This window comes from Vipera berus (assembly GCF_964194415.1).
Source record: "Vipera berus genome assembly, chromosome: 2".
Lineage (NCBI taxonomy): Eukaryota > Metazoa > Chordata > Lepidosauria > Squamata > Viperidae > Vipera > Vipera berus.
Genome location: NC_138203.1, coordinates 258322720 through 258350464, shown reverse-complemented (window position 1 = coordinate 258350464; position 27745 = coordinate 258322720). Strand labels below are relative to the sequence as shown.

The 27745-nt window shown below is 39.3% G+C and overlaps 1 protein-coding gene across 1 annotated transcript in view; it reads left to right on the top strand.

Moving 5' to 3' along the window:
• PTPRG (protein tyrosine phosphatase receptor type G) overlaps positions 1 to 27745 on the top strand; it is a 702650-nt gene that overhangs the window by 582715 nt on the left and 92190 nt on the right. The window contains exons 9-12 of the mRNA XM_081320042.1: positions 15335 to 15519; positions 19332 to 19440; positions 21806 to 21855; positions 25132 to 25897. Of these exons, the coding sequence (XP_081176168.1) occupies positions 15335 to 15519; positions 19332 to 19440; positions 21806 to 21855; positions 25132 to 25897 (1110 nt within the window). The remainder of the gene's footprint in view (positions 1 to 15334; positions 15520 to 19331; positions 19441 to 21805; positions 21856 to 25131; positions 25898 to 27745) is intronic.

Below are 27745 nucleotides of genomic sequence, written 5' to 3'. Positions count from 1 at the left end.
TTTCTCTCCGATGTTCCTGACATCTCTAAAGTCCATTTTATCCAATCTGTTTTCTTGTCCTCAGATTTATTTTGTAGTCTTAAGGGACAAATTGTTTTTTTCCAATTCTTGTGAATTTTTTTCCACTAGGATTAAATCATGTTTCTTGTTTTGTTAAGTTCCATCTTTAAGTCTCTATTCTCAATTTTATATCTATTTATCCGTTTTATCTGCTCCTTCTCTGTTGTTGTTTTCTGGGAATTTTTTTGCTGTAGCGTTAACTTGGAAATAGATTGGTTTAGTTATTTTGGATTTTTTTGTGGTTTAAAGTCATTGTTGTTTGAATTAGTTGCGGTATACTATATATCTCCTTATGTGGAGTATTTATGTTTTCTTGATATGTTCTTTCTACATGACTCTGATCCATGATAACCAAGTTTTTCTCTTCCTTTCTTTTCTCTGCAAATAGCTTTAGAGACCTGATTAAATAGATATTTGTAATCCAAATAGTTCAAAAAAGGTTTTTTTTCCTAAAATTTATAATTCTCTCTTTGTCTACAGCCCAGATTATTGTCTTTTTTTTTGTCACAGCTGTTCTTTGCTGTTAAAGCTTTGAAGGTCACAAAGAAAGATTAGCTTTTCCCAGGTTTTGCCAAGTCTTATATTAAAATCATAGCTGTCATAGTCTTCATTCACCACTAGATGTCAGCAACTATTTGTTTTTCAATTTCCAAAATGAACAATTATCTTTAGAATGAGAGTCTTAACAATTCAACAATTTTAGATTTATACAGATTTAACTTTTAAATTTCAGGTTTTATATTTATTTCACTTCCATAAATTTTGATCCTCCATAAAAAGATTAATTTGCCATTTCCATAGTATAAGGGTGGGGCGGAAATCCCCCTCCTTCCCTTTTGGAAGTATTTTGCTTCTTGGGGATCTTTTTCAGGAAATTAAATATAGAATAGAAAAGAGGAGATCAAATTCCTCAACCAGTTTCAAGCACGCTGTTCACAGTTGTGCTGGTTAATACTTTTGGACTTCGGTTGCAAGTAGCTTGGGCTGGTCAATGCAGTACAGCCAGCCTTTCTCCTGTCAGATTAGAAGGCTTTCCCAAAGTCAAACGGTATGACCACCGCCATTCCAGAATTGCTGGAGCACTCTTTTTTCTTCGCCACCTCTCCAGGGTGACTTAGACACATTTAGGGTCCCCTGGCAGGGCAAAATTAGCTGTGGGGGTGCAGAGAATCTGCAAACCCTCAACCAGTCACTACTGCGCAAAACTGGAAGTCCTCTTGACTAAATGTAGAACCTTACTTTTTTCACCATTGAATTTCATTTTATTAGATTGCGCCCAATGTTCAACTTTGACAAGGTCCTCCTGTATCTTAAGTCTATTTTTTGGAGTGTTGGCTATTCCTGCCAGCTTGGTGTCATCTGCAAATTTGATGAGTTCCCCATCTATCCCCTCATCCAAATCATTGATGAAGATGTTGAAGAGCACTGGGCCCAGAACAGAGCCCTGGGGCACCCCACTACACACTTCTTGGGCATGGATATTGGGGAAGTTTGTATGGGAAGTGAAGATGCTATTATTTCCTTTCATTCCCTTCCCTCTCTCACTCCATCTACACATTGGAAACTTCTGAAGTTAAACCCATGCAGCTGGGATTCAACAGAAGCCTGCTTACTATCCACTTCTGTCTGTACTGTGGAGAATCTAGCCATTACACATGAGGGTGCCACTGCATCAATAGAGCACTCTAATTATGGCAAGAAGAGCATTTGGCCAACAGGTGATCTAAAGGCTCCCAATCAGAATTGAGATGGTTCTATCTCCAAAGGTTCCATAGCTGCAGTAACTAGAGCTTCAGCAGAATCCAGACCTGCAGAGCTGTATAGAGACATTTAGCCATTCCTGTTACCTTGCAAATCTCATTTTGCACTAGAAGACAGGCTCTAATAGATTTTGGCATTACTGGCAACTTCATTAAATCATCTGTGTATACAAATGTACTCTTCTTACTCAGCCTGTCAACTCTCCTGATAGGGTTGAGATGATTTGTGGCCAACTGTCATGTTCAGGTCCTGTCGTGGAGAGTAGTAAATCACTACAACTCACTACCAGGAATCATCACCAGCTCCTTAAGCTCTTCTTCACCTTTCTCTTACATGTTTTAGTACTCCTAGAAATGGACTGGCTTCACGCACACAATCCACATGTTCATTGGAAGCACAGTGGCATCCTTCAATGGCCCCTGAATGCAAGACTCATATCCTGCAAGAGGGGGTGGGGTGAGACTCCAATCAATTCAGAAATAAAAAAAAGAACTAGTCATCCTTGCCTTCCAAATATGTTAGATTTCTTAGGGGAAGGAGAAACTCACATCTTGCTTTCTATCGATTTTGTGATTGTATAACCTTATTCCAGGAACATAAATCCCCACGTGGCACCCATACTCCAGCCATATTTATGATTCTTTTTTTATTGAAAAGTTTTACAATACATTTTTTTTAAAATAGAAAAAAACTCCCTCCCCACCCTCCCCTCCCCTCCCCCAACCCTCCCCTCCCCTCCCCTTCCCCCTCCCCGACTTCCCAGAGCTGAATACAGGGTATTAAACTTACAAACTTAAGCTAAAATATGCTAACAAGAAAAATAAAACATTAAATTTTATCGCACTTTCACTCCCCCTAATCATAACTATATTACTAACAAATAACTAATATTACATCATATAAAACCACTACTTATTCAAATGCTAAGTGAAACTTTTTGGTCCCATATTTATTCTGAATATATTCAATCCATCTTCTCCATTCCACAATATATCTCTGTTGCGATTGTTCTTTCAAATATGCTGAAATCTTTGCCATTTCTGCCAAGTTAGAAACTTTCAAAGTCCACTCTTCTATAGTCGGCAGTTCCTCCTTCTTCCAATATTGCGCTACTAAAAGTCTTGCTGCCGTAATTAAGTTCAACATCAATTTTGTATCTATAACAGTAAAATCTGTAATAATACCCAACAAAAACAACTGCGGAGAAAACCTTATCTTTTTCTTAAATATCTTTTGCATATTCCACCATATTTTAATCCAAAAAGCTTTGACTTTTTTACAAGTCCACCATAAACCATATTTATGATTCTTATCAATAAATTATTTCAAGAAACTCTGTCTTCTTTTTTCCTCACAAAGAATTGTTCCCTAAGTACAGTCCTTGATTACCAGATGTTGAACTCTCTAATCATTAAAGAACTTCATATTGGAAATATGAGAAGGTTGTATCTTCAAGAAAGCTTACAAGTTGGACTTCCAAGAGAGCTGACGGTGTCATTCATATGAAAGAGAGGCATACTGCAGATATACCACAGAAATTGCCTGTCACTACAGAAAGTGTGAATATATAACATTGGCCTTCAGATTTGCAAATAGCTCATCAATCTTTGAGAGATTTATGAGCAATATTTTTCATTATTTCCTGGACAAGTTCTAGCTAGTCTACTTGGAGGATTTGTTTATCCATTCTGGATATCCTGCCTTCCATATTGATCATGTTTTTCACAACTCCTCAAAAGCAGCTTCTACGTTACGCTGGAGAAATGTGACTTTAGTCTGCCTGTCTGGGATATTATTTCAGCTACTGTATTATATCTCCTCTGAAGGAGTTCAGATAGATCTGGTGAAAGTAAAGTCTATTTTATCTTGGGAGCTCCTACACTATCAAAGGTGTATAGCTTCCTTGGGATTTGCCAGTGTTTACTATAAATTCATTTCTGATTTGTCCGTGTCACTGATTCTCTCTCGCATCGCTGGCTCGGCTTGTCCAGAAGGGTATCTCTTTCAGTGAGATTCCAAATGAGCCTTGCATTAACTCAAACAAGATATTCGCTTCTTTGCCTCCCATCCATCTTCTCACTTCTGTGTTAGTCAGGCTGATTTCGCCTTGGGAGTTGCACGTCAGCAATCTGCTCTGAGTTTCCAGGCAACTTCCTCCCTTGTGTATTTTCTTCTTCTCAATAGCTGAACAAAGTTCTCGTAGTTTTAAGAAGAAAGTTTTCTTTTTGACCATTTGAAAGGCCTATCAAACCTGGAGCCATTTTTTTTCTAAAAATACTTCGCTCTGCTGTGCTATAGAAGTTAGAACAAACCACAGGAACCTAGAATAATAGTCATTTCTGGAAGACCTTATTTTGGCTATTGGATGTCACCTGTCTCTGCCCATCATTCATAGTTGGGTGGGAAAAATGAGAAGAAAAATGCCAGCTTGCCATAACCTGTTTTAACTTTCGGCATGATCTTTGACATTTTTATCCATAGCAGAGGGCAGGTAGGTAGTCCTCGATTTATTATTGTAATTGAGCCTGGAGTTGCAGTTGTAAGTCATTTCAGTCCTCTGTGAGAGGCATCATAGGACCAGTCCCAATTTTTTGACGTTATTTGTGGCAGTTGTGGAGCAATTCAATTTTCCCCAAGGAGCGTTTTTTTGCCAAAAACTGGAAGTAAACACCAGAAATCAGCAAAAAAAACACCTCACAAATCACAGTCATATAACCATAGGATACTTCAAAAAGCCATACAAATGAGCTGGTGTTGTGATTCCTCACCAGCCAGTGGATCCAGTAGCCGAGTCTGAGGACTCAGATGAGGAGGAGAGGCCTGGAGTGACATTGGAGTCGGAGAAAGGCTCTGAGGAGAACCAAGACTCACAGTCAGACGAGGAGCCTGACCCCTCTACTCATGCTGAGGCAGAGACACAGCAGTTTTGGGAGCTTGAATTGGATGACGATGAAAAACAGCTGGGGCCAATCCGATGCATGGAGGCACAGAGAGGAGAGGCGAGCAAGACACAGGAAGGTAGTGGGGTGGCTCCAGAGGCAAAAGAAGGGCCATTAAGAAGCCACGCCCTGGCTGGACTATAAGGGGGAGGTATGGGAGGTGCTGGTTGCCAAAGGCAACTGTTCACGCTGCAGCTTTGTGTTTTGTTGATTGGGCTGTTTGCCTCTGAAGTCTTGGACATTGAGTCAGGTGTGTAAAAATAAAAAAGGGGTTGTTTTTCTTGTGGGTCCTGCCTGGTTCCATGAAGAGGGGTTTTCCTTGTGAGTAAAGCAGTTGAGCAAGTACTTCCATAGGCTGGGACAGAACAGTTGGTTGGCCAAGCAGCCAAAGTGACTGTGGCAGGTGAGGCCACCATAACTTAGAAAATATGTTGTGAGTAGCTTTTGGGAGGTCCATTGTAACTGCTAATGGTCACTAGGAAATCATTTATAAGTTGAGGATAAGCTGTAATTGCTATGGAAATAGAAGTAAGACTCACTCCTCCCATTCTGAATCTGGTTTCTGGATCCAGGTTGGTTTCTGATCCTTTCAAATATGCACAGGGTGAACAGTTAGAAAAAGAAGATATTGTAGGCACAGTAGAATTTCTCAGCCCAAAGTTGCTCAGCTCAAGGCTGAGAAACACAAGGTTAAATATGCTTTAAGGTAATAGGAAAGGCAAGAGAAAGAAGCTCTGTAATTAATTTGCTGCAGATGTGAAAAGTGTCTCCACTTTATGTTGATTAAAGTAGATTCATCCTAGTATACCACAAGGATTATAGCTGTGCTCTGTCAAGGGTCTGGCAGGCCTTGGCCCAGTTTGGTGGGGGTCTTGGCATCAAGGAAATATCAGGGTGGGGGCCAGATTAGAGAAATAAAATATCCCAGAAAAAGACAGTTGCACCCCATTTATGTATTGCTGCCAAGAAAACTACATGGATGTGTCATGAAGCCATCATTGGTCAAGGATGACATGAAGATGTTACTTTTTCTATTATTTGAAACCATACTTCTGTCGATGCCGTTTAAAATTGCATGTGCCCAGCCACATCACACAAACTTTTGCAGTCAAAGAATATTCAGTGCGTTTAACAACTTAATAGACAGCTATCAACACCCTAAATCGGGTCCTCGACTGGCAACTTTAAGACTTGTGGACTTCAACTCCCAGAATTCCTCAGCCAGTTTTGCTGGCTGAGGAATTCTGGGAGTTGAAGTCCACAAGTCTTAAAGTTGCCAAGGTCGAGGACCCTTGCCCTAAATAACAACTAAACAACATGCCACACACAACCAGGCATGGAGAGAGAGAGGTTCCCTGAGGATGGGCTCTAAGACAAGCCCCAAAACTTGGAAAACTAAACCTTTGGTCCCAGTGACCAACTCAGATTGGATCCTGCAATATTCCGGTACCATTTCTTTTTTTTTTTATTGAAAAGTTTTAAAATACAGTTTTCCTTTAAAAAACCCCCCTTCCCCCTCCCTCCTCCCCCCTCCCTCCCCCCCTCCCTCCCTCCCTCCTCCCCCCCCTGCCTCCCCCCCTCCCCCCCCCCCGACTTCCCAGAGCTGAATACAAGGTATATATATAAAAAGAGAGAGAGAAAAAAAAGAAAGGCAAACATAAACAACCATGTACTAACAACTATAAATTCTAAAATCCATCACTCTCTAGCTTATATAGGATAAACCAAACCTTGGCAATATTAAATATATATAAAAAACTAAAATAAAAAAGAAATACTTTCTAGCTTATATAGAATAAAACAAACCTTAATAATATTAAATATACATTAAAAACAGGAAAAAGAACCCCAAAATAGAAAGAGAAAAAAAGAACAGAAAAAAAAAGGAAAAAAGAAAAAACCTGAAAAGGGATCTGGAGAAGGAGTGCATCAAGAGGTCGAAGATGGTCAGATAGAAGACAACGGTGTTGGAAGAGATCAAGCTACAACTTCGTCGGATGATTCTATGGAACAGAGGGTGACGCGTGCTGCTGCAAAACGATCTAAGAAGAGAAAATAGCAGGATTTGCAGAAGTCTATGGAATTTTTACGACGTACTCATAGTCAAGTATGGGAGGTGGGAAAAGATTTGGGTGTAGACGCAATATATTTTTTATATGTGGTGGTTTTGTGGAAAGGGTGAGGGTTTTTTTTTTGATTAAAGTTTGGTGGAATATATAGAAGATTTCCAAATGGAGGTTAAAGTTTTGTTCGCAATTTTTTTTATTGTTTGGAATAATTATAGACGTGCTGGAAGAGGAACGGCCGATTACAGAAGAGTGGACTTTAAAGTTTTCTGATTTGGTTGAGGTGGCGAAGATCTTGGTTAATTTGAAAGATTATTTGTAAGAACATTATATCATGTAATGGACAAAAAGGGATGGAGTCTATTTAGGATAAGTATAGGTTGAGAAGTATTATATAGTATTTGAATAATTCCGGTACCATTTCTTAAGTAATATTATTAAGCCAAGTATTCTGCATATAATTTAGGTGCATTTGCTGTTTATTTCCTAAATGGAAAACTTTGTACTTTTTTCTATGCATTTTCATTCATTTGTTAACAGCTGATTTTGCCTACCCATTAGAACTGGGGGTATTTCTGACTTAGAAGTTATTAGCTACCCCCATCAAAGTTGGTGCTATCAATAGATCTGATGCGAGGGCTGTGCAGTTCTTTGCATTTGGAAGAGAAAAGGTGTATCTGCCATATGCCTATTGGCTGCCCTTTGTAGCTGAGATGAGATCCTAAAAATGACACCTATAGCGGAAGGCATTGCTCATGGGTATTATACATTCTGTGTGGACTGCCGTATGCTCTGAGCTTGTTTGTTTTCTTGCAGATGTTTCATTACCCAACTAGATAACCCCATCTAGTACTGAGGGGTAGTTGGGTAATGAAATATTTGCAAGAAAACCACCAAGCTCAGAGAGCATCAAAGACCCCACAGTTCAATCCTGAGCTACAAAAACTCTCTTCTATTTGTACTGTACATTCTGTAGCATCTTTTTCACTTCACTATTTGAAAAGTAGTTCCCTCACCTCTTCATCCAAGTCATCATAGAAATACTGAAGGAGAGTAAGATCCAGGACTGAACTCTGCAGCAGCCTGCCTCTCCCAGCTTAATGAGGAACCAATGATGAACACATTTTGAATAAGATTTTTGAACCAGGTTGTATTCTTATCATTGTTACATTGTCCAGCCCACATATTAGATAAAATTATACAGTTATTTATTCTGAGAATTGATGATTCTCAGAGCTCTAAAAAAAAAAAGCAAAATGGAGACTTATAAATGGGGACCACCTCTGCTGCAGACATTCCCTGAGCACCAATATCTAATTCCATGTCTTCTGAGCACTGGCAAGAAAAATACTGTTTACTAATTGTTTTCATTTTGAAAATTAAATTAGCAAAAGAATGATGGAGCCATAACAATTGGTGAAAATGGTATCGTGAATAATTATTGTAATTATTTAATATGAAAATATCTGTTTTTCATAAGCATTTTTAAATGCTTATGTTGCTTGCAGGCCTGTCATTAAAATGCATAGTATTCAGAACAACTGAAGTCTAGCATAATTTTAGCCAATCATTGAGTAGAGAATAAGGGATTCAATACAGATAAGATTGAAGTTGCTTTCTAGTTTGCATTTAACATCTCAGTTTAATCAAGAACTGTTGAACCAAAGTCTCAAATAATGCCTGTTTTTTTGTTAAGTGGAAATTTCACAGTGGATAACTAGATGCTTGTGGATGTTTCCAACCAAACATTGTAGGAGATCCTCCTCTCCTACTATTGTTGCCATGCATTTGATATATGGAGATAGCCTTCCCTCAAAGCAGAGCTAACATCAAGGCATTAAGTCAAATGCCTGCCAGTAGATCTTCCATGAATTTATCCAATTTGCTTTTAAAGCCATCCAGGATAATAGTCGTCATCCCATCATGTGGTAATGAATTCCAATAGTTAATTATGTGCTGTAGCAAGAAGTCCTTTCTTTTACCTGTTGTAAATCTCCTTCTGGCAAGCTAGACCAGTAAGCTACTCCAGTTGTATTTTTTGTGGAAGAACCGGACTCCAGGGATTCCCAATCCCTGGGCCGCAGCCCACTATTGGCCCACAGCCGGTTTGGAACTGGGCCATGTGATTGGCAGGCACTTGCGCTCACGCACAAAGCTCTACTCACACAAATGGAGCTTCACGCACGAGCGCAAGCACCCTTCGCTCATGAGAATGGAGCTTTGTGCAAGCGGTAGGCGCTTGCTCAAAGTGCCATTCGTGCGAGCGAAGCTGTGTGCATGTACACCTGCCACTCCCCCACGCCAGGCCACCCAAGCTGGAAAGATTGGGGACCACTGACTTACTCCATACTGTGCATGATTCATTTACCTTGATCATATCTTCCTTCAGTTGTCTTTTCTCTGTGCAAAAGGACCTCAGATATTGTTTTAAAGTAGATGTTTCAGCCCTCTTTTTCTTTTAATGCCCTCTTTGTCACTGTTTCTACTGTTTCCTTTTTCGAATTTCTCCGATACGGATTTACCAACAGTTTATATAAAGGCATTCCACTGATGACAGTTCCTTTTTCCTTGGCTTCACAGCCATCACACAGAAATTCTACATCTTCAGTTAAGCTAGCTACAGTTTCACCAAGATTTTTTTCCCCCCGAATGATTAAAGATAAACTCAGTCCCCATGTATATACGTGAAGTTAAGATATTTTCCCCCAATGAGATAGTTTTACACTTACTTAAATTGAACTGCGTATGCCGTTGAGATGAATATTCATCTAATTTAAGAGATCTGTCTGGAACGCTTCACATTTCGTTTTTCACCACCCTGAATACTATGATGTCATCTGTGGATTTAGCCAGCTCAGTGTTAGTCTCTACTGTATATCACGATCATTTATGGACACAGATCTTTGAGAAACTCTATTTCTTGTTTCCTTCCTCTCTCTGAGAATATTGCCCCTCTCTTTTGATTCTTTGAGCTTTTTAAGCTGATTAAGAATGAATGAACCTTTATTGTCAAAGTACAACCATGTATACATTGAGATTGGCTGAGCCTCCCTTCGTGCCCCCACCCCCAACTCACAGTGACACAAACCCTCCATCTTATTACACCACGTGAGCTAATTGCACAACACACCGGCCTCGCAAGTCAATCATGCATAAAGTTTATAAAATTATTTCCCGTTCAGAAGCCTAACAGCCCATGGATAGAAGCTGTTCTTCAGCCTGTTGGTACGGCTGGCTATACTCCTATATCTCCTACCCGATGGTAAGAGAGTAAAGAGGTACCGTCCAGGGTGTGAGTCATCCCTGAGAATTTTCCTCACTCTTCCAAGGCAGCGAGCCCTGGCGATGTCATCCAGTGGTGTCAGGGGACAGCCCACGATGTCTTGTGCTGTGCTCACCACCCTCTGTAATGCTTTCCTATCCGAGGCTGTCAGACCGGCATACCAAACCACAATACAGTGCGAGAGGACGCTCTCTATAGTAGACTGGTAAAAGAGGGTCATTAGTCGTTGTTCTACCCCAGACATGTCAAACACAAGGCCCGGGGGCCGGATCCGGCCCGCGAAGTGGTTTCATGCAGCCCGCGAAGCCATCCTGGAAACAGTGAGGGAACGGCCCCCGCTGCCTTGGCCCTGGCCCAGAGACCCTCCTTCTGCCAGAGACCCTCAGATCTGTCCCACTCCTGCCCAGGCCCCCATAGGCACCCTTGATGCGAAGGATGCAGAGCTGGCCACGCCCACCCAAGTAGGCCATACATACTCTAGCCACGCCCACCCAGTAGGCCACGCCCACCTGGCCACACCCACCCAGCCCCCTCGCAATGCTGATGCGGCCCTCAATGAAATTGAGTTTGACACCCCTGTTCTACCCTGTTCTTCCGCAAGACCCTGAGGAAGTAGAGTCTCTGTTGGACCTTTCTGGCCACCTGGGTTGTATTGACTTTCCAGGTAAGATCTTCGCAGAGATAGACTCAGTGAAAGGAAAGCTTATGTTACCCTGTTCCAATTTCAAGACAGGGTTGTCTATCTGTTGCTTTTGTCTGCAGGAAAGGCAGTTGCCAATCCAGCATCCTTCATGGTAGCCTTCTTGTCGTCTTTCAGCATCTCTTTCATTCTTTGTTGTCTAGTGGCCCAACCACCCTCTATGGCTATTTCTTGGATGGGGTTTTCTGTTTTGTTTTGAACGTATGTTTAAAAGCTTCTGATAGTTTTCCTTAATGGTTTGTGGGGGGTTTTTTTGACTTAGGTTCTTTTTCTACGTGTCTTATTACCATTTGCACAATATTTCTGCCAGGACTTTTGTTCCTGTTTTATTCTCCTCATTAGGACAGGCTTCTCATTTTCTGCAGGAAGCCTTCATAACTTTTACAGTTTCCCAGCTACTTCTACTACTGAAAGGGGGGAAAAAAGGCCTGCTGGCCTCTTCCTAGATTTGGTTGGCCCATTCTGATACTGTACAATATATTCCTGATAAGTCTCAAAAATTGAGGGACCATGTGAAGATACTGTGAAGACATTTAAACCCTTGACTTCATTTTTCAGATTCTTTCACCAGCCCCCTCATTTTTTGGAGGTTTCTATTTTTTACAAGGGAAAAAAAGGACAATGAAACTTCCTAGTTTGAGTATGTGAATTAACAGCTATTGGATGTGATTTCCAGATATAATGTGCAGTAATGGTTTTACAAGCTGGAGGAGGCCGTAAAGTCACACGCTTCTCACCACTATTGTGGGTTCACAGCCTCTCCCTTATGGAATGTCAGCACGTAACCACTGCATAATTAAAATGCTTTGTTCACTTCTTTCAATAAAGCTTTGCATTCTCTTCTTAAATTAATGTAAGGAAGTTATGGTTCTGAGCCATATTGCATGGACATCCCTCTCTTCAGATATATTACATAGAATAATATAGAATATGGAAAGTGTAGAGAAGGACATGCAAAGAAAAACCAAATGCACATGTACACTATAGGTGGTACCTCATTCAGTATAGTAACTGTGAGAGGGATCTTGGAATCCTAGTGGACAATCACTTAAATATGAGCCTGCAGTGTGCAGCAGTCACCAAAAAAGCCAACACAGTTGTGGGCTGCATTAACAGAGGGATAGAATCAAGATCATATGAAATGTTAACATCAATTTATAATGACTTGGTAAGGCCACACTTGGAATACTGTATCCAGTTGTGGTCACCACGATGTAAAAAAGATGTCGAGACTCTAGAAAGAGTACAGAGAAGAGCAACAAAGATGATTGGGGGACTGGAGGCTAAAACATATAGGGAACGGTTGCTGGAATTGGGTATGTGTAGTTTAACAAAGAGAAGTGTAAGGGGGGACATGATAGTGTTCCAATATCTCAGGGGCTGCCACAAAGAAGAGGTAGTCAAGCTATTCTCCAAAGCACCTGAAGGCAGGACAAGAAGCAACAGATGGAAACTAATCAAGGAGAAAAGCAACCTAGAACTAAGGAGAAATTTCCTGACAGTTAGAACAATTAATCAGTGCAACAACCTGCCTTGAGAAGTTGTGAATACTCCAACACTGGAAGTTTTTAAGAAGAGACTGGTTAAACATTGGTCTGAAATGGTATGGGGTTTCCTGCCTGAGCAGGGGGTTGGGCTAGATGACCTCAAGGATCCCATCCAACTCTGCTATTCTGTTCTCTTCTGTTCTGTTTTCTAAAAGAGAGATGGGAGAGTTCAGAGCAACACTGCTCTTAACTTTGGGATAACTCCACCAAAATCAGTCCAAGGCCCCAGCTGTTTTTCCTAAAGGGTCATAAACTTTCCAAAGAAAAATATTTCTTGAGCCTCAGAGGTGAACTACGATTACTAATATAGCCACTCCACCCTCTGCACTAGCTCATGATGTGCAGCTGCAGTATGAGTGATATGAATCCTGATGGCCAACCAAAGGATCACTGCAGCAATGCTGGAGAAGGGTTTTGAATGATAAAAATGACAGTGTTCATAAAAACGATAGTGTACACAACTTTAAGACTTGTGGACTTCAACTCCCAAAATTCCATAACCAGCTATGCTTGAAATCCAGTAAGTTTTAAAGTTGCCAAGATTGGACACCCCTAGTATACCCAGGGCTTTTTTTCTCATAGAATGCTCAGAACGGAGTTCCGGCACCTTTTTTGGATGGAACCTTGTAGGGTAGGCAAGGCGGGTTGTATGACATGTGTGAGTTCCGGCACCTTTTTCTTTTACAAAAAAAGCACTGAGTATACCCTATTGACCCTGGGGATGTGGCCAAGGGGATCCTCATTACCTGATATTCTCAGGGACAATGGGTTAAGAATTTTTCAAGAGCATCTGAAAGCCTGTCCTGATATGTCCATGAATCATGAATTCCTATCTTAAAATAACTATTGGGGGGGATGTGATTTTTATCAGTAGCTTATTAGTGCCATCTAGCGTTCATCATTAAGATATATTTATTTCTGTCACTTAAGAGTGTGGGGGAAAAACGATTCAGAGATTCAACAGTTAGTTTCACAAACATGGTATATCCTTTCACCTGACTTCCCCTTAGAACTGGTACTGTATATATTTACACTTGAGTTTTCCTCATCAATTTATCGTTGCTGAGTTATGATCTCTATTCTGGCCGTTCCTTAATATTAGAAATAATTTGCTGTGGTTGCAGTGATTTCTTCCTGAGCTGAAAATCCCATATGATGATTTATACTCCCACATTTATAAAATACATTTATAAAATATAGACTTCCAGAAAGTGCTTCATACCTGTTGCACTACAGTTAGCAGAAATACCCTACCAATAAGTGCAATTCTGGGAAATCATTTCCAGTCTGTGGGGGGCGGAAACCTGTCATAGTATTATTTTTGCAGTGACTCAAGCATGGATTAGCCTCACTATTACATAGAGGAATCCATAGTTCTGGAATACTGCAGGTTAGATGCACAGACAATCGTTTTAATAAAAATAATAAGTTGGAAGGGACCTTGGAGGTCATCTAGTCCAACCCCCTGCTCAGGCAGGAAACCCTATACCATTTCAGGCAAATGGCTGTCCAGTCTCTTCTTAAAAACCTCCAGTGTTGGAGCATTCACCACCTCTGGAGGCAGGTTGTTCCACTGGTTAGTTGTTCTAACTGTCAGGAAGTTTCTCCTTATTTCTAGGTTGCTTCTCTCCTTGACTAGTTTCCATCCGCTGCTTCTTGTCCTGCTTTCAGGTGCTTTGGAGAATAGCTTGACTCCCTCTTCTTTGTGGCAGCCCCTGAGATATTGGAACACTGCTATCATGTCACCCCTCACCCTTCTCTTCGTTAAACTACACATACCCAATTCCAGTTTTTCAGTTATGACTTTTAGGATCCAGAGGAAAATGTCAACTGGCAGGAACTAAAAAACGTGCCTTCTCTGCTGTAGACCCTGCCCTCTGAGGTATTCTCCTGTCAGAGTTGAGGATTACCCCAGCCCTGCTGGCTTTCTGTAGAACTTTGAAGGCCTGGGTTTGTACCAAGCCTGAGGCCCATAGGGTGTGAAGGGCCCTGCTTCTTGGCTACACTGTAATCTAGAATGAGATTTTTTTTCTTGACTGCCATATATATTTAATTTGTATTGTACTATAACAGTTTTACGATTGTTTGCTGCTCAGAATCACTTGCCTGAGATAGGCAACTGTAGAATTTGAATGAATGAAAGTTGGATGATAGAGAGATAGGTAGACGAACACAGACAGACAGAGCAATATGTGCCTTTCAGATTCAATTGTTAGGCAATTTGTTGTTAAATCTGAGAAAGGGAAATGTGCATCTAGATTCCTTGCCTGACACATAAATTGTTAACCAAATTTAAGAGGTCAAAAGGAGCGTTTCATTCTGAAAATATACTCAGGTAGCAATATTCATAGTACTTTTGCTGACAGACATAGCATGGTTGATAATGTTGCATTTTGTTAAAAGAATGTAAGGCAATTATGCCATCTTTGTGATTATGGTTATTCTGGTTATTTTATTTATGCCTGGTCCACTGGATCCAGTGGTGGGATTCAAATATGTAAACAACCAGTTCTCTGTGTGGATGCCTCTTCCGGAAGTCCATTCTGGCCTGGGCAACAAAAAAATAGCTACTGGTTCTGTCGAACTGGTGCAAACTGGCTGAATCCCACCACTGACTGGATCTCTGTTAATTATATTTTCTCTTGCTGTGATACAAAATGAAAATTTCAAAAACAAAAGCATGGTCGGAGGAGCTTAAGCTCCTCTTTAAGCAACTCTCTTCAAATTCCTCTTTGGTAATTCTTGAGGCAATAGAGATACAAGCACCCTAGAAACTGCATGACTGAAATTCTAGATTTAGATGTTTACAAGTTTATATTGTCAGAATGTCACAATAAGCGTACGTATGTAGACACTCAGCTGAGTACAATTCAAGATCAAGTCTGACTCCAAAATTATATTTTTATACAATTCTCTGGTAACTTGTCTCATCTCATATCCTACCAGCATATCATGTTTCTTTTTCTCCTTTTGTCTAGTTTGCAGCACCCCTCCTGTCAATATGAAAGTGAAACTCGTTAACAGAACAGCCTTGCTGGTGACCTGGAATCAACCAGAGATTATCTATCACCCACCCATTATGAACTATATGATTTCCTATAGTTGGAGTAAAAACGAAGATGAAAAGGAGAAGACATTCACTAAGGACAGTGACAAGGACCTGGTAAAGCTACAGCCATCTGACATTGCCATTAGTGTTAAGATAACCTCACTTTCTCTGTCCTCAGTTGAAATTATGGATATAAAATGTCTAGGGGCTTAAACTGATTTTTCAAATTTGCATTGAGTTCCATTAACAACATGGATGGCATTGAGAACTGAACCCATTTCATAATAAGAAATCACCTTAATCTCATTCTTTCTGTGAATGGTTTAGAAGAGCATAGAGCCTGTATATCAGGAAAGTTCTAAGAAGTTGGCCCTTAGGAATCCAATTTAGATGGTTGTATTAAAAGTCTATGTTTTCTCCCTACACTTTATCTGGAATGTCTCTCTGAGAAGTTTTCCTTAAAGGGAAGCTACTGGTAGTGATCTTACAAATTATTGGCAGTACCCTGGGCCTGTTCCAAGTTCACCTTATTTATAGGGTTAATATGATTGTGTAATGAAGAAACAGCTAAGATTTAACAGGATACATGAGCACAAATCATGGAAATACACATGTAGGTTGAAATATCAATCCAGAGACAAACAACTTCAAAAGTCCTTAAAATTCCCCGACAATTACAAAAGTCCTTAAAATTTGATGTGTAAAGAAGGAGAATGACATATTCCATTTTGTGAGGGCTCAGTTAATCAAAGAAAGTCTCTGGAATAATGTAATCAGTCATTGTAGATGCACATAAAAACTGCAGCCCCAGTGAGTTAAATTTCTAATGACAGTTATCTTTTCTCCTTTGCAAATACATCCTCCTTGGGTGCCATTCAGTTTTAGAATAATATGTCTCTTATTCTTTCTTAGATTAAGGCACTTTTTTACTCAATTTTTCATTTATGCTTTCAATTCCCCCCCACACACGCACACATGAAGTTGTTATCAGGGGGGGGAGGAATCTAGTGCTTCATGAAATCATGAAGCAATCATGCAGAAGGAGATGTAGCGGTTAGGGCTTTATCATTTTAAACTTGTCATCCTTCCCCCCCCTTAAGAGAGAGATGTTTTTTTTATCCTTTTAATGAATAATAAAGACAGTGAACATTAATCATGAGAATTATTTAGTCACAAATGCTGGAACATTTTCCAAGGTGTATCTGTGGCCCATTATCAATTCCTTGGGTTCCTTCAAGATTGATTGCTTAGCTGTTAGGAATGCTAGACTAATTGGCATTCAGAAGCCAGGCTTTCCAGCCAACTCCAGTCTGTGGCCAATCCAAATGGATGTTTCTATTTTAACTGGCTGTTTCAGCTGTTACACAGGCATATTTCCTTTCCTGTACCTCCTGTGTGTTATCCCCCAAAGATTACTCCCACAGTCTTGGAAAGAAAATAAAAAGTAGGATGCAAACTTTCTCACCTTCTGTGGGCAATCAGGCTATGAGAGAGTGGCAAGACCAGTCTCCTAAGCTGGTCAGTCTTGTTCCTGACGTAGCATGTGTTCATTCTAGTTCATCCACTTGCAAGGCTCTTTCATCCCACTTCTGCATTAATTTCAGTTTCTTTTAACCCTCATAAATTTTGCATTTAAGTACACATTTTTCCCCCAAACAGCTTGTCTTTCTCATGGTATTGTACAATTAAGTACGTTATACACTCCTTAAATCCATGTTGGGGCATTTTTGCTGAATTACCCTAGTCAGAGAACTATAAAATCCAAAGGAGCGTTCTTTTTCTTCCCACAAAAACTAAATAATTGTTTCTTTGGGCCAGCCATTTTTTTTTGCATATGAATTTAAGGAACTTGTAAAAGGACCCTAAATTCTTTTTGAAAATAACAGTTTAAAGGAAGAATTTCCTTTCACATTTCCTTTGTCCAGTTCAGCGTTCAGTTATTGGACGATTCAGAGAAAGCCTGTAGAATCAGCTACAAGGTTTAGCAGGAAGGAAAGGCATGACGGCCTGTGCATTATGTCATCGTTGTGGCATCATTACACAATTGAGACAGCTAAACAGGTCTGTGACAGATGTCGGAACCCGAGTATATATAACTACATCAATTGTGAGATGATGATGTCATGATGCATGTGTCAACTTTTTGATGTCTTGGTGACTTGTTATGGAAGCCTAAGAGACCAGGTAGAATTATTCCTTGGCTGAAATAAACCATAATAACCCAGACAAGGATCTAATAAACTTGACATCACTTTGAAATTCTGCATCTTTTCAGATTTTTCTTGTACTAGCTGTTGAATCAGAGACATAAACTGTATTAGAAAAGCATGTTGATGCTTTGCATTAAATGATCCATAGAGCCAGTATTTGTGTAGTAGTCAAAATGTTAGACTAGAAGGAGACCCAGGATCCAGTTCCCCCAACCATGCAAACCTACTGGCGACTTTGGTCCTGTGACTCACAGCATAACCCATCTCACAATTGTGGTGGTTGTGATTGGAATTAACTAGAGGAGATGGCATCATGTATGCTCATGAATGAAAAGTAGAGTATAAATTAATCATGAATGAAGGCAAATATAAATAAAGCATTATAAATCTAATAGGTCTTCATGGCCAAGAGAGATAAATCCAGATCAATCTTCCATATAGCCATTTTTTTTTCAAACAGCAGTATCAGTCGAATTTCTTCAAACATTTGTAAGCACACTTGTGTGCCTGTTGTACGCTACAAGGAAATAGACCGGGGGCCCTTCGGATGCCACTAAATTAGAACTTCATCATTCACCCTAGGTAATGCTGACCAAGGATGCTAAAAATTGTGGTTCAGCAATTTCTGGTTGGGAAGAGAAATTTGGAATGTGATGCCACTATCAATGTCTCCTACAATGTGTTCAGTACTCGGATCTAAAGCAGGCATGGTGTTTTGAATCTTGAGTGGGCATCGTCCCTGTTAGAGCCATATCTTTTCTTTTCCTTTTTTTTACCCAGTATTTACAAAGAGTTCAGCAAGCATTAAGGAAGGAGTGACAGGGCAGATGCACCCTGTCACTATCTCTGTAATGCTTCTTGTTTTCAAATGCAGATTTTCCTAAGAACATGCAGCTATGCACATCCAAGAGAAAGTATGAATTGTTCAAAAAAAACCACCCCAAAACAGTGCCTATAGACATATTGAAGCTAGCCACGTTAGATCCATGTTATTTTTGCCAGCTTCAGATATTGCTGGCAACTAAATACTGTACATCTCTAATATCTTCCCATAATGACTTAGTATTCAGATTCCTAACGTAGGAACATGCAGTCATACCTCAGTACTTGACTGCTTTAAAATCCATTGAATTTGGTACTCGGTGCATTTTGATGTGAAAATTTTGTCCTGGTAATCCTTGTTTGGTATTCGACATGCAGGCTAGAACTTGTTGGTGTCAGGTACCTTGTGACTCGCTACCCTTTTCAGCCGAAACAAAGGGTCCTGTGTTAAGTAACGTGGTTTGTTTGGTCCTCATCGTTTTTAGTAGTCATTGTGTCTCCCAGACCCAATTAACGATGAGTACCAAGGTGCCACCGTATATGGGGACAGATATTTGCTGCTGCCTCTTCTTTCATCAGCAGATGCCCTTATAATATTATGAAATTTGGCTAACTTGGCTTGAATCATTATTCAAATCATTTTATTTCCAATTTCATTGGGGGTTGTTTGCTTATTTTGCAGAAAGGGTAATCCTTCTTCCTGTCCAAAGTGTGACATTGCGTTGATTTCTCTATCCTTTGGCACTATTTCTTTACTATGGACTTTCTCTCTATTCAAATAAACTTACCATTTCCATAAAATGTATTCAAGTATTTTTTTATGTTTTACAGACTGATCATTCAGCATCCTGTTGGGAGGGATAAAACTGAATAACATCTATTTTTTTTAAACAGAAAGCCATCATTAGCCATGTCTCACCTGACATCCTTTATCTGTTCAGAGTTCAAGCAGTTTGCCGAAATGACATGCGCAGTGATTTTAGCCAGACAATGCTCTTTCAAGGTAACACCATCCAAAATTCCTATACCCCTGTAACGTTCTCTCAGCCAACAAAAGTATATAGGAAAAAAATAAGTTTGCAAGCAGCTGTAGGACTTAGGATCTGTGCTTACCTCCAACTGTGCTTACATCTACTCAAGGCAAGTAGAAACATAGCTTAAGGGAGAAAACCCATCCTCTTCTGGTTGGAATGTTAATTGTTCCGCGACAGACTTTTCATTATTTAAGTTATAGTATCATGAGCTCACAAGATACTGAATTTCCTTCCAAGCTTGGAGTCTTATTCCTAGTGGAATGGAAGTGAGCAGTATTCATCATTGTTGGCTACTCATGTACACTGGGAGTTTGGAGCCAGTGTGCATTTGCAGCCATCGCTTCCTGTGGTTCAGTGGCCTGAGTAAAGATGTATTTTTACATTCAATTATCTCTGTGCTTGAGGATCATCTCAGTAGGGAGGAATTCCTTGCTCTACTTTCCCTAAGCTGTATTTGCATCCTATATGTGATCTTGCTTAACTACAACACTACCATTAAGTTAAATACCTTTAGCTCTATTAGCCTTTTTATAGCTCAATGTCACTGAGGACTCACGATAGAGTAGATGCTACGTGAATTCTAACAAGCACAGTGCCAGATCCAGGAAGCAGCAAGCTTCTAATTTCCCAGGAGATTTATAACAAGGATATGTAACCATCTTGAAAAGGTGCTCCTGGAAGGCAAGGATTTTCTTAACTGTAGAAAGTTGAAAAGCAAAAGTCACAGAAGATTCCATGTATACATTGAAATACCCTGGTGTGCACAGAGGTTTTTGGATTTCATTCAGCAGCTCCCAAAAGAAGCAAGGCTCAAGTTCCCACAGATAGAAAGAACTCTAAGTGATTTTGGGTTACTCATTATCTCGTAGGCCAATTCACCTCAGCATGTTATTGTATGAATATACTGTAAGGGAAAGGTACCTCACAGAGAAAAGATGGATGTAACAAACAAATAAATTCTGATTTTTTCTTTCATATGTGACTGAGTGAAGCAGACAGCAGAATTGATGTTCCTACTGTTCTTTTATCGAGGACATGAATAGCTTGATGGATTTTTGTCACATCCCAAGTCTATCTAAGTAGTGTAATTGGTTTGAAATAAATGGGCCTGTCATGCTTAAAAACAGGGAAATGTTAGCTTGGAAAGGAAAGAAGGATTCCTTTGGTACAGAATTACATCAGTTAATCCTGGTTCTTTATTTTGGATTTTCTATCATGTTAAAAATGCACCACAAGAGATTCTTCAGCCCTGTTTTTAATGGGACTGGTAGTAATCTATGCAGAGCATAGCTACTTTCATTGAGAATTAAAGTATTTAAATCAGGAAGGATAACATTTTGATTTCATGGGTGTTTATGATGCTGCTCGCATTGAAGCTCCAAAGTCAGGATGATCAAGGTCAATTGCTCAATTTTAATTCCAGAAACAGTGGTTTGAAGACCAATCTAGGTCTCTAACAACATCTTCTAGTTACCTAATACCTGTAATTTCTGTTGCTCCCCAATAGTCCATTGATTAATTTATTTAATCTTGTTTATGTAAAAAAGCACAGTTATAATATGTTTTTGTTTAAGGTTTTAGAATTTATAAATTGTGGCTTATAATTTTATTTTGTTTATATGGAAACCTTTAGATGTAGTGAACTGTCCATTATATTGTGAGCATCAAAATGTAGCGTCTTCTATCCGGTTTTACAGCCTGCTTAGTTTAACAAGGAGCACGGTACCAAATTCATTAAGATTGCTTTCATGGCACTTATCTTAAATTGTCTCACTGTGTGTTTTGTAGAGTTAATTGGCACTCGGATTTAAATAGCAAGGCGCCTGTTTATTTTTAAAGCCGATTTCCGCAATCTACAGCCTCTTGATCTGTTGGGACTGCAGCTTCCTAAATTCCAAATATATTTAGAGGCTGGGAAAGTCTACTCTGGAACTTATAGGCTGGTAGAGAAATAAAGGAGGTTAGAAATAACAGGAAGGTATTTTGGTTGAGGATAAAAATCCAGTTATATGGATTTATGAGTTTTAGAAATATAAGTATGGGAAAAGCAAACTTTAAAAAACTTCACAGATCAGTTAAGAATCATTTATTTGTACTACTACTGTTATTCTTCAGTAGGAGTAGTTCTAATATTTAACAGTCTCAATGGGATTTTTAAAGCTCAGAGCATCAAGGACCCCACAGTTCAACCATCAGCTACAAATACACTCTCTTCTCTTGATTTTAAAGTATTTCTTTGTTATAGATTCTAAATTAATGTTTGGCAAATACTTTATGGTTTTATAATCAAGCCTTCTTTTCTCTTCCCCTCCCTCCCTCCCTCCCTCCCTCCAGATAACACAACTCGAATTTTTGAGGGGACCAGAATAGTAAAAACAGGAGTGGTAAGTGAGATGATTCACTAAAATGATTGTAAAGCATTTATAACATCTTCTCCAGTAGGTGGCAGCATAGCGTAACAAATATCTCATAAAATGTGGCCTGATTGATTCCAAAATGTTTGATTGGGTGTTCTGAGCTATCTTTCAACACTGGTTGATTAGGATTAGGATTGCAAGATCACACGTCTTGAAATCATTGTACTCTGAGTATTAAATAGGGGTGACATGATAGCTGTATTCCAGTATTTGAGGGGCTGTCACAAAGAAGAGGGGGACAAATTATTCTCCAAAGCACCAGAGGGCAGGACAAGAAACAATGGTTGGAAACTGATCAAAGAGAGAAGCAACCTGGAATTAAGGAGAAACTTCCTGACAGTGAGGAAAATCAACAAGTGGAGCAGCTTGCCTCCAGAAATCGTCGGCGCTCCATCACTGGAGGTTTTTAAGAAGAGACTACTAGACATTCAACTGTCTGAGATGGTTTAGGTTCTCCTGCTTGAGGAGGGGGCTGGACTAGAAGACCTCCAAGGTCCCTTCCATTTCTATTCTATTCTATTCTAATTCATCATTAATGTTTTATAAAAATAGTTTTTGTAAGCCAAAGTTTGCCCCGAAGAACATTGCACTATGTTCAAGTAACTCTCGGTGGACTAAATTAGCAGGCAGACAATTTGGTGGCTAATTTTGTTCAGTTCTATTAAGAACCCAAAATTATGCTGAGCTTTTGTGACAGAAATGTTTGATCTGTCTTGTCCAGTCTCATGCCCTCCAGATGTGTTGAGGCTACAGTTCCCCATATCACTCCCTATGCTAGCTGGGAATTGCACCCTAGCAATAAGAGATCATCTAGAAGTTTCTTCACATTTCGCTGAAGGAACCAGCATTATATATTCAATTTATCTTCTATGTTCCAAGAGAGTAGGATTAAGCTTGACAGAAGACAATAACACAATAACAGGAACCTCTGGAGAATGTGTATGTGTGTATATGTGTATGTGCATATTTATATCTCAGAGGTTATCACATTTAAATCTAAAGCATGTCATTCCATATCATTCCGGTCTAAATTGCTCATCTGATTGATCCTTCTAGTTGCTATTTGGCTTTTATCATGTTAGTTATTTATGACTATCCATTCTGTACCAATAGATTGAGCAAATCTAGTCATTAACATACATATTAATTTGTGTAAAGATTGACTTGAACACCTCTAGCGGTGATCTAGCTTTGATATTCCTACAAGGTCGTTACCTTAACTATCTATTTTGGAATATAATGGTGATGGCATGCTTTCAAGGTACTTACCATGGATTACATAGCCTCATTTAATTACTGTTTTATAAACTCAATTAAGATGGGCAAAGTATTGTGAAAAAGTGGATTGTTTCTCATTAAGCCATGTTTATGCCATGATTAGGGACACTGGAATTCCTGTAAGATTAATTTAAATAACATTAAGGTTTATTCTTATTTAAATTCATCCCAAACTGCCAGTATTGATGCTGTAAATGTATGCAACTCACAGCCAAGTACATATTTCATACTGGCATAATGAATAGATAACACTCTGCAAGGCAGTGTTGTAGGACACACTTCTCCTGTTTGGTACTATCCAAATGTACAGGTAGTCCTTGGCTTATGACCACAATTGGGACCATTAAATAAGGCATCATGTGACCGCACTCAATTTTATGACATTTTTGTCATGGTCATTAAGTGAATCAGTGTGGTCATTAAGCATGACTTTGACATGCAAACTTCCCTACCAGCTTCCCTATTGACTTTACTTTTGGAAGCTGACCGGGAAGGTCCCAGTTGATGATCCCATGACTGCAGGACAATGCAACTGTTATTAAGTGTGACCTGGTTGCCAAGCACCAGGATCGTAATCACCTGAGCACAATGAAAGTGCAATGGTCATAAGGGTGAAGACTGGTCATAAGTCTCTTTTTTAAGAGCTATCGTAACTTCAAATGATCGCTAAATGAATGGTCATAAGTTGAGAACTAACTGTAATGGGCCACAGTAGTCAGGGTTTCCAGCCAATCTAGGCCCCATCTTAAACAATAGAGAATTTTCAGTCTGGAGTTCTGCTTCCCCAACATATATAAATAATTTCTTTGTGGTGTGTAAAGTTATAGCAGTATATAGATTGTTGAGTGAAATAGATTTGGAGATCTGTTATAGTTCATGTTAATGATTTTGACGATAACAAAGTTAATTTTAATATTATCCCTCCCCATTCTCTATTATTTCTTTAAAATCCTGTCTACATGCCATTCTTTTGAAAAGTCAAGGTTTTTCAGTGAACTACAGTATGTTACATAAAAATAATGGAGAACCTGCTGCCGCAATCTTAATTTCCTATTTTGGAACTGCCTAAACTTCCTATAGATAATTTGACTCCTCTTTAATTGGGAGCTATGTACACACCAAAAGCTACCATACACCAAAATACTTCAGCGTTGTCAGTGAAGATCCAAGGCAACATGAAGAAAACTCTTAAGCTATTAATATTATAAACTGCATACCTTTTAAGAAGGCATTATTACTGTATCTTAAAAATAGTTGCTTGGGAAAAAAGAGAAAAATTACAACTGATCCACACATACTCTATAAACATATTTTACATTTTACAAAATGGAACACAAATAATAATAACAGAAAATAATGCAGCGTTATGTAATTTAAAAGTTGTTCAGATTTGGCAAAAGATATTCATGTACAATCAATCTAAAATGGTGTTCTTAGGTCCCATATTACCTAACTGTTTTCTATAGGGAAAATGTAAGCATGTTTTCCTTAAGTGATTGGATGCTAGCTGCATTGTCGATGCAGAAGAATGACAAGACTCCCTTAAATACATTCTTTTGACTTATTTAGACTGCAATTCTGGCTTCATTTCCCTAGAGGTCAACCAGTGACTGTAGCGGGTCTTCAATTTAAGTAAATATGCTTTGGATGGTGTTCTTAATCTTCTAGATTAAAGTAATTGTATCTGTAATTGGACAGCAGAAGGGCCTCTTTCAAACATAATAAGCAGTTTTATGTCTTCTTGTGTTGTTTGTCTTGTAAATTTTGTCTTTGCTGCCAGCTAGCTTTAACTATAACGGTTGAAATATACTTGTCTTATTTAAACAGAATAATGGGCAGAATGGAGTGGTTGGAAAGAAAAAGAGAACAAAAGGAAAAAAGAGCAGAGGTAGCATGTCAGGTACCTCTACTGATGCTCTTTCTGCTGTGTTTTCTTCTCTTGTTCCCCCTCGTGATTTCTTCAAGCCGACAGCTTCTCCAGCACCTTCAGCCGACATGGCTCCCATCAGTTCTGGTTCTTCTACTTGGACATCCTCAGGCCTCCCCTTTTCTTTTGTCTCCATGGCAACGGGGATGGGGCCTTCCTCTAGTGGGAGCCAGGCTACAGTGGCTTCCGTGGTCACTAGCACCTTACTGGCCGGTCTAGGATTTAGTAGCAGTGGTATTTCTTCTTTCCCTAGTACGGTCTGGCCAACTCGGCTCCCGACCTCTGCCTCGACTAATAAACAGTCGGCCAGGCCAGTGGTGGCTACCACCGAGGCATTGTCTTCTCCAGCACCAGACAGTGATTCTGCTCTCACAAAAGACAATGAAGGAGCTGAGGATGGAGAGAAAGATGAAAAAAGTGAAAGCGAGGATGGCGAAAGAGAGCATGAGGAAGAGAGAGAAAAGGATTCCGAGAAAAAAGAAAAAAGTGGTCTGACCGAAGCTGCTGAAACACAAGATAATACTGAAGCTACAAACACCACTCTTTCTCCCAACAGAACTATGGAGGAGGGAGGAAATGAAACTATATCTGATCATGAGCAAAGCCAAAATATTGTACCAACAGGTAGGACTCCTGAAAGAGGAGAAGGAGTTACAGGAATAGACACTGAATTCAATGAAGTCAGTTCCACCCAAGTGCCGACACTATTCATAAATGAACAATATACTGGTGAGATTCCAAGAAGACCAGAAACAGCATCAACATCTTTACCAAAAGATAATAGATTTATTACCATTCATCCAGGTGAGTTGTTTTTGTGGAAGTGGGTTGGATTTTTTTCAATCATTAAAACACAATTAACAAAATTAACCCCAATGCTTTTCAACTGTTACCAATTCGGGGGGGATTCATATTTTAATTACACTAATTAGAAATATAGATAGCCTGTACATATTTTGTAACAGAAGCAAATTTCCATACTGTAGTCCAAACAGTTCATTTTTATTTCATACATCAATTGATCAAGATAAAGAGTAATAATAATAATAAAGGTTGCACATATTTATTTGCTGGTCAGAAATCTCTGGTGCTTGGTATTCTTCTTCAGTTTTTCCTAATGTAGCTTTCCTCATTTCCAGTTTGCACTTGAATGTATTGTGTCATGAATATGGTCTTATTTCTGTAGAATACATTTTTCCCCACATAACAGCCTTCATTTTAGTAATTTATGTTACTCCAAAATATTTAATAGTCTTAAGCTTTTACAAAAACAATAGATAACATATTGTCATTAAAAGAACAATAATAAGTTAAAATTGAACAATAGCACAGTTGTCCCCAAAAAAATCAGACACTATTAAAGGAGTAAAGACCATCCTTTGAATAACAGAATCCAAATTTGTCAAGCGTGAAAGATCAGGACCACACATGAAGTTCTGATTAAACTTAGTTATTACTAGTCCTGCCTATGCACAGCTCAACTAATGGTTATTATTACCTTGGCATTAGATAAGGGTCAACGGAATTCAAGACAAGTTGAACGTAGTCCATTTGTGCCTACATAGAGACTCTAGGCTGATTCCTCTTTTGACTCCTCCCCAAAGTTCTGCCATTTTTGTCCTACAATTAGATGGACATGTAGACTTGTAAACTGTGAGTGTGTATTAAAGGGAATGTTGAAGTATAGCTAGATTAGATTAGATTAGACTAGACTAGACTAGACTAGACTAGACTAGACTAGACTAGACTAGTAAACTGTGTGTTTTAAAGGGAATGTTGAAATATAGCTAGTTTAGAATAAATGAAAAACTTATAATTAAAAGAGGGAAAACTTCCAAATACATAAGAAGACTATTGGACTACCACATTGGAAGAGACAGGCACATTCACAGATGATAGAATAAATGAGCACACATTCCAGTAGAGAGACGTTCCCTGAGGATGGGCTCCAGCACAAGTCCAAAAGCTCAGAAGACTAAACCTCTGGTCCCAGTGACTGACCCAGAATGGATTCTACAGAATAAACGAGTTCTTAACATTCACTGCTTCAGACAGGAAGGTAGTGCAGAGAGTGGTGAGGATGGCTGAAAAGATCATTGGCAGTTCCCTCCCTTCCATCCAGGACATAGCACATAAGCGTCGCTTGAGCAGGGTCCGCAAGATTGTCAGGGATCCTCTTCACAATCCTCTTCACAATCTGTGTCCCTTGTTACCTTCTGGGAGGAAGCTCCGTGGTATCCAAAGCAGAACATCCAGATTCAGTCACAGTTTTGTACCATACAGTATTAACCTGTATTAGTGAGCACTAAAGCTTCCTCCTTCTGTTATGTATTCAAGATGGACACTGATTAATATTTATATGTTACTTATATGTAAGAGTGTAGGTCTATACACATGTTGTATATAGTATGTTTTAAATGTGTGTTATATATGTGTACACTTTCAGAGGAAGCAACTAAATTTCATTTTTAATGTGTGCCATTGTGCCCACAGGAAAAAATGACAATAAAGGTTATCTAATCTAATCTAATCTAATCATCTAAACAAGGGACTGTGTTGGAAAGGGTCCAACACTTGAGCTATTCTTCTTGGGTGATGAATTGTAAGACATTTTGCTTTTCAAAATAGATTTTGAAGGATGTTCATGGATTT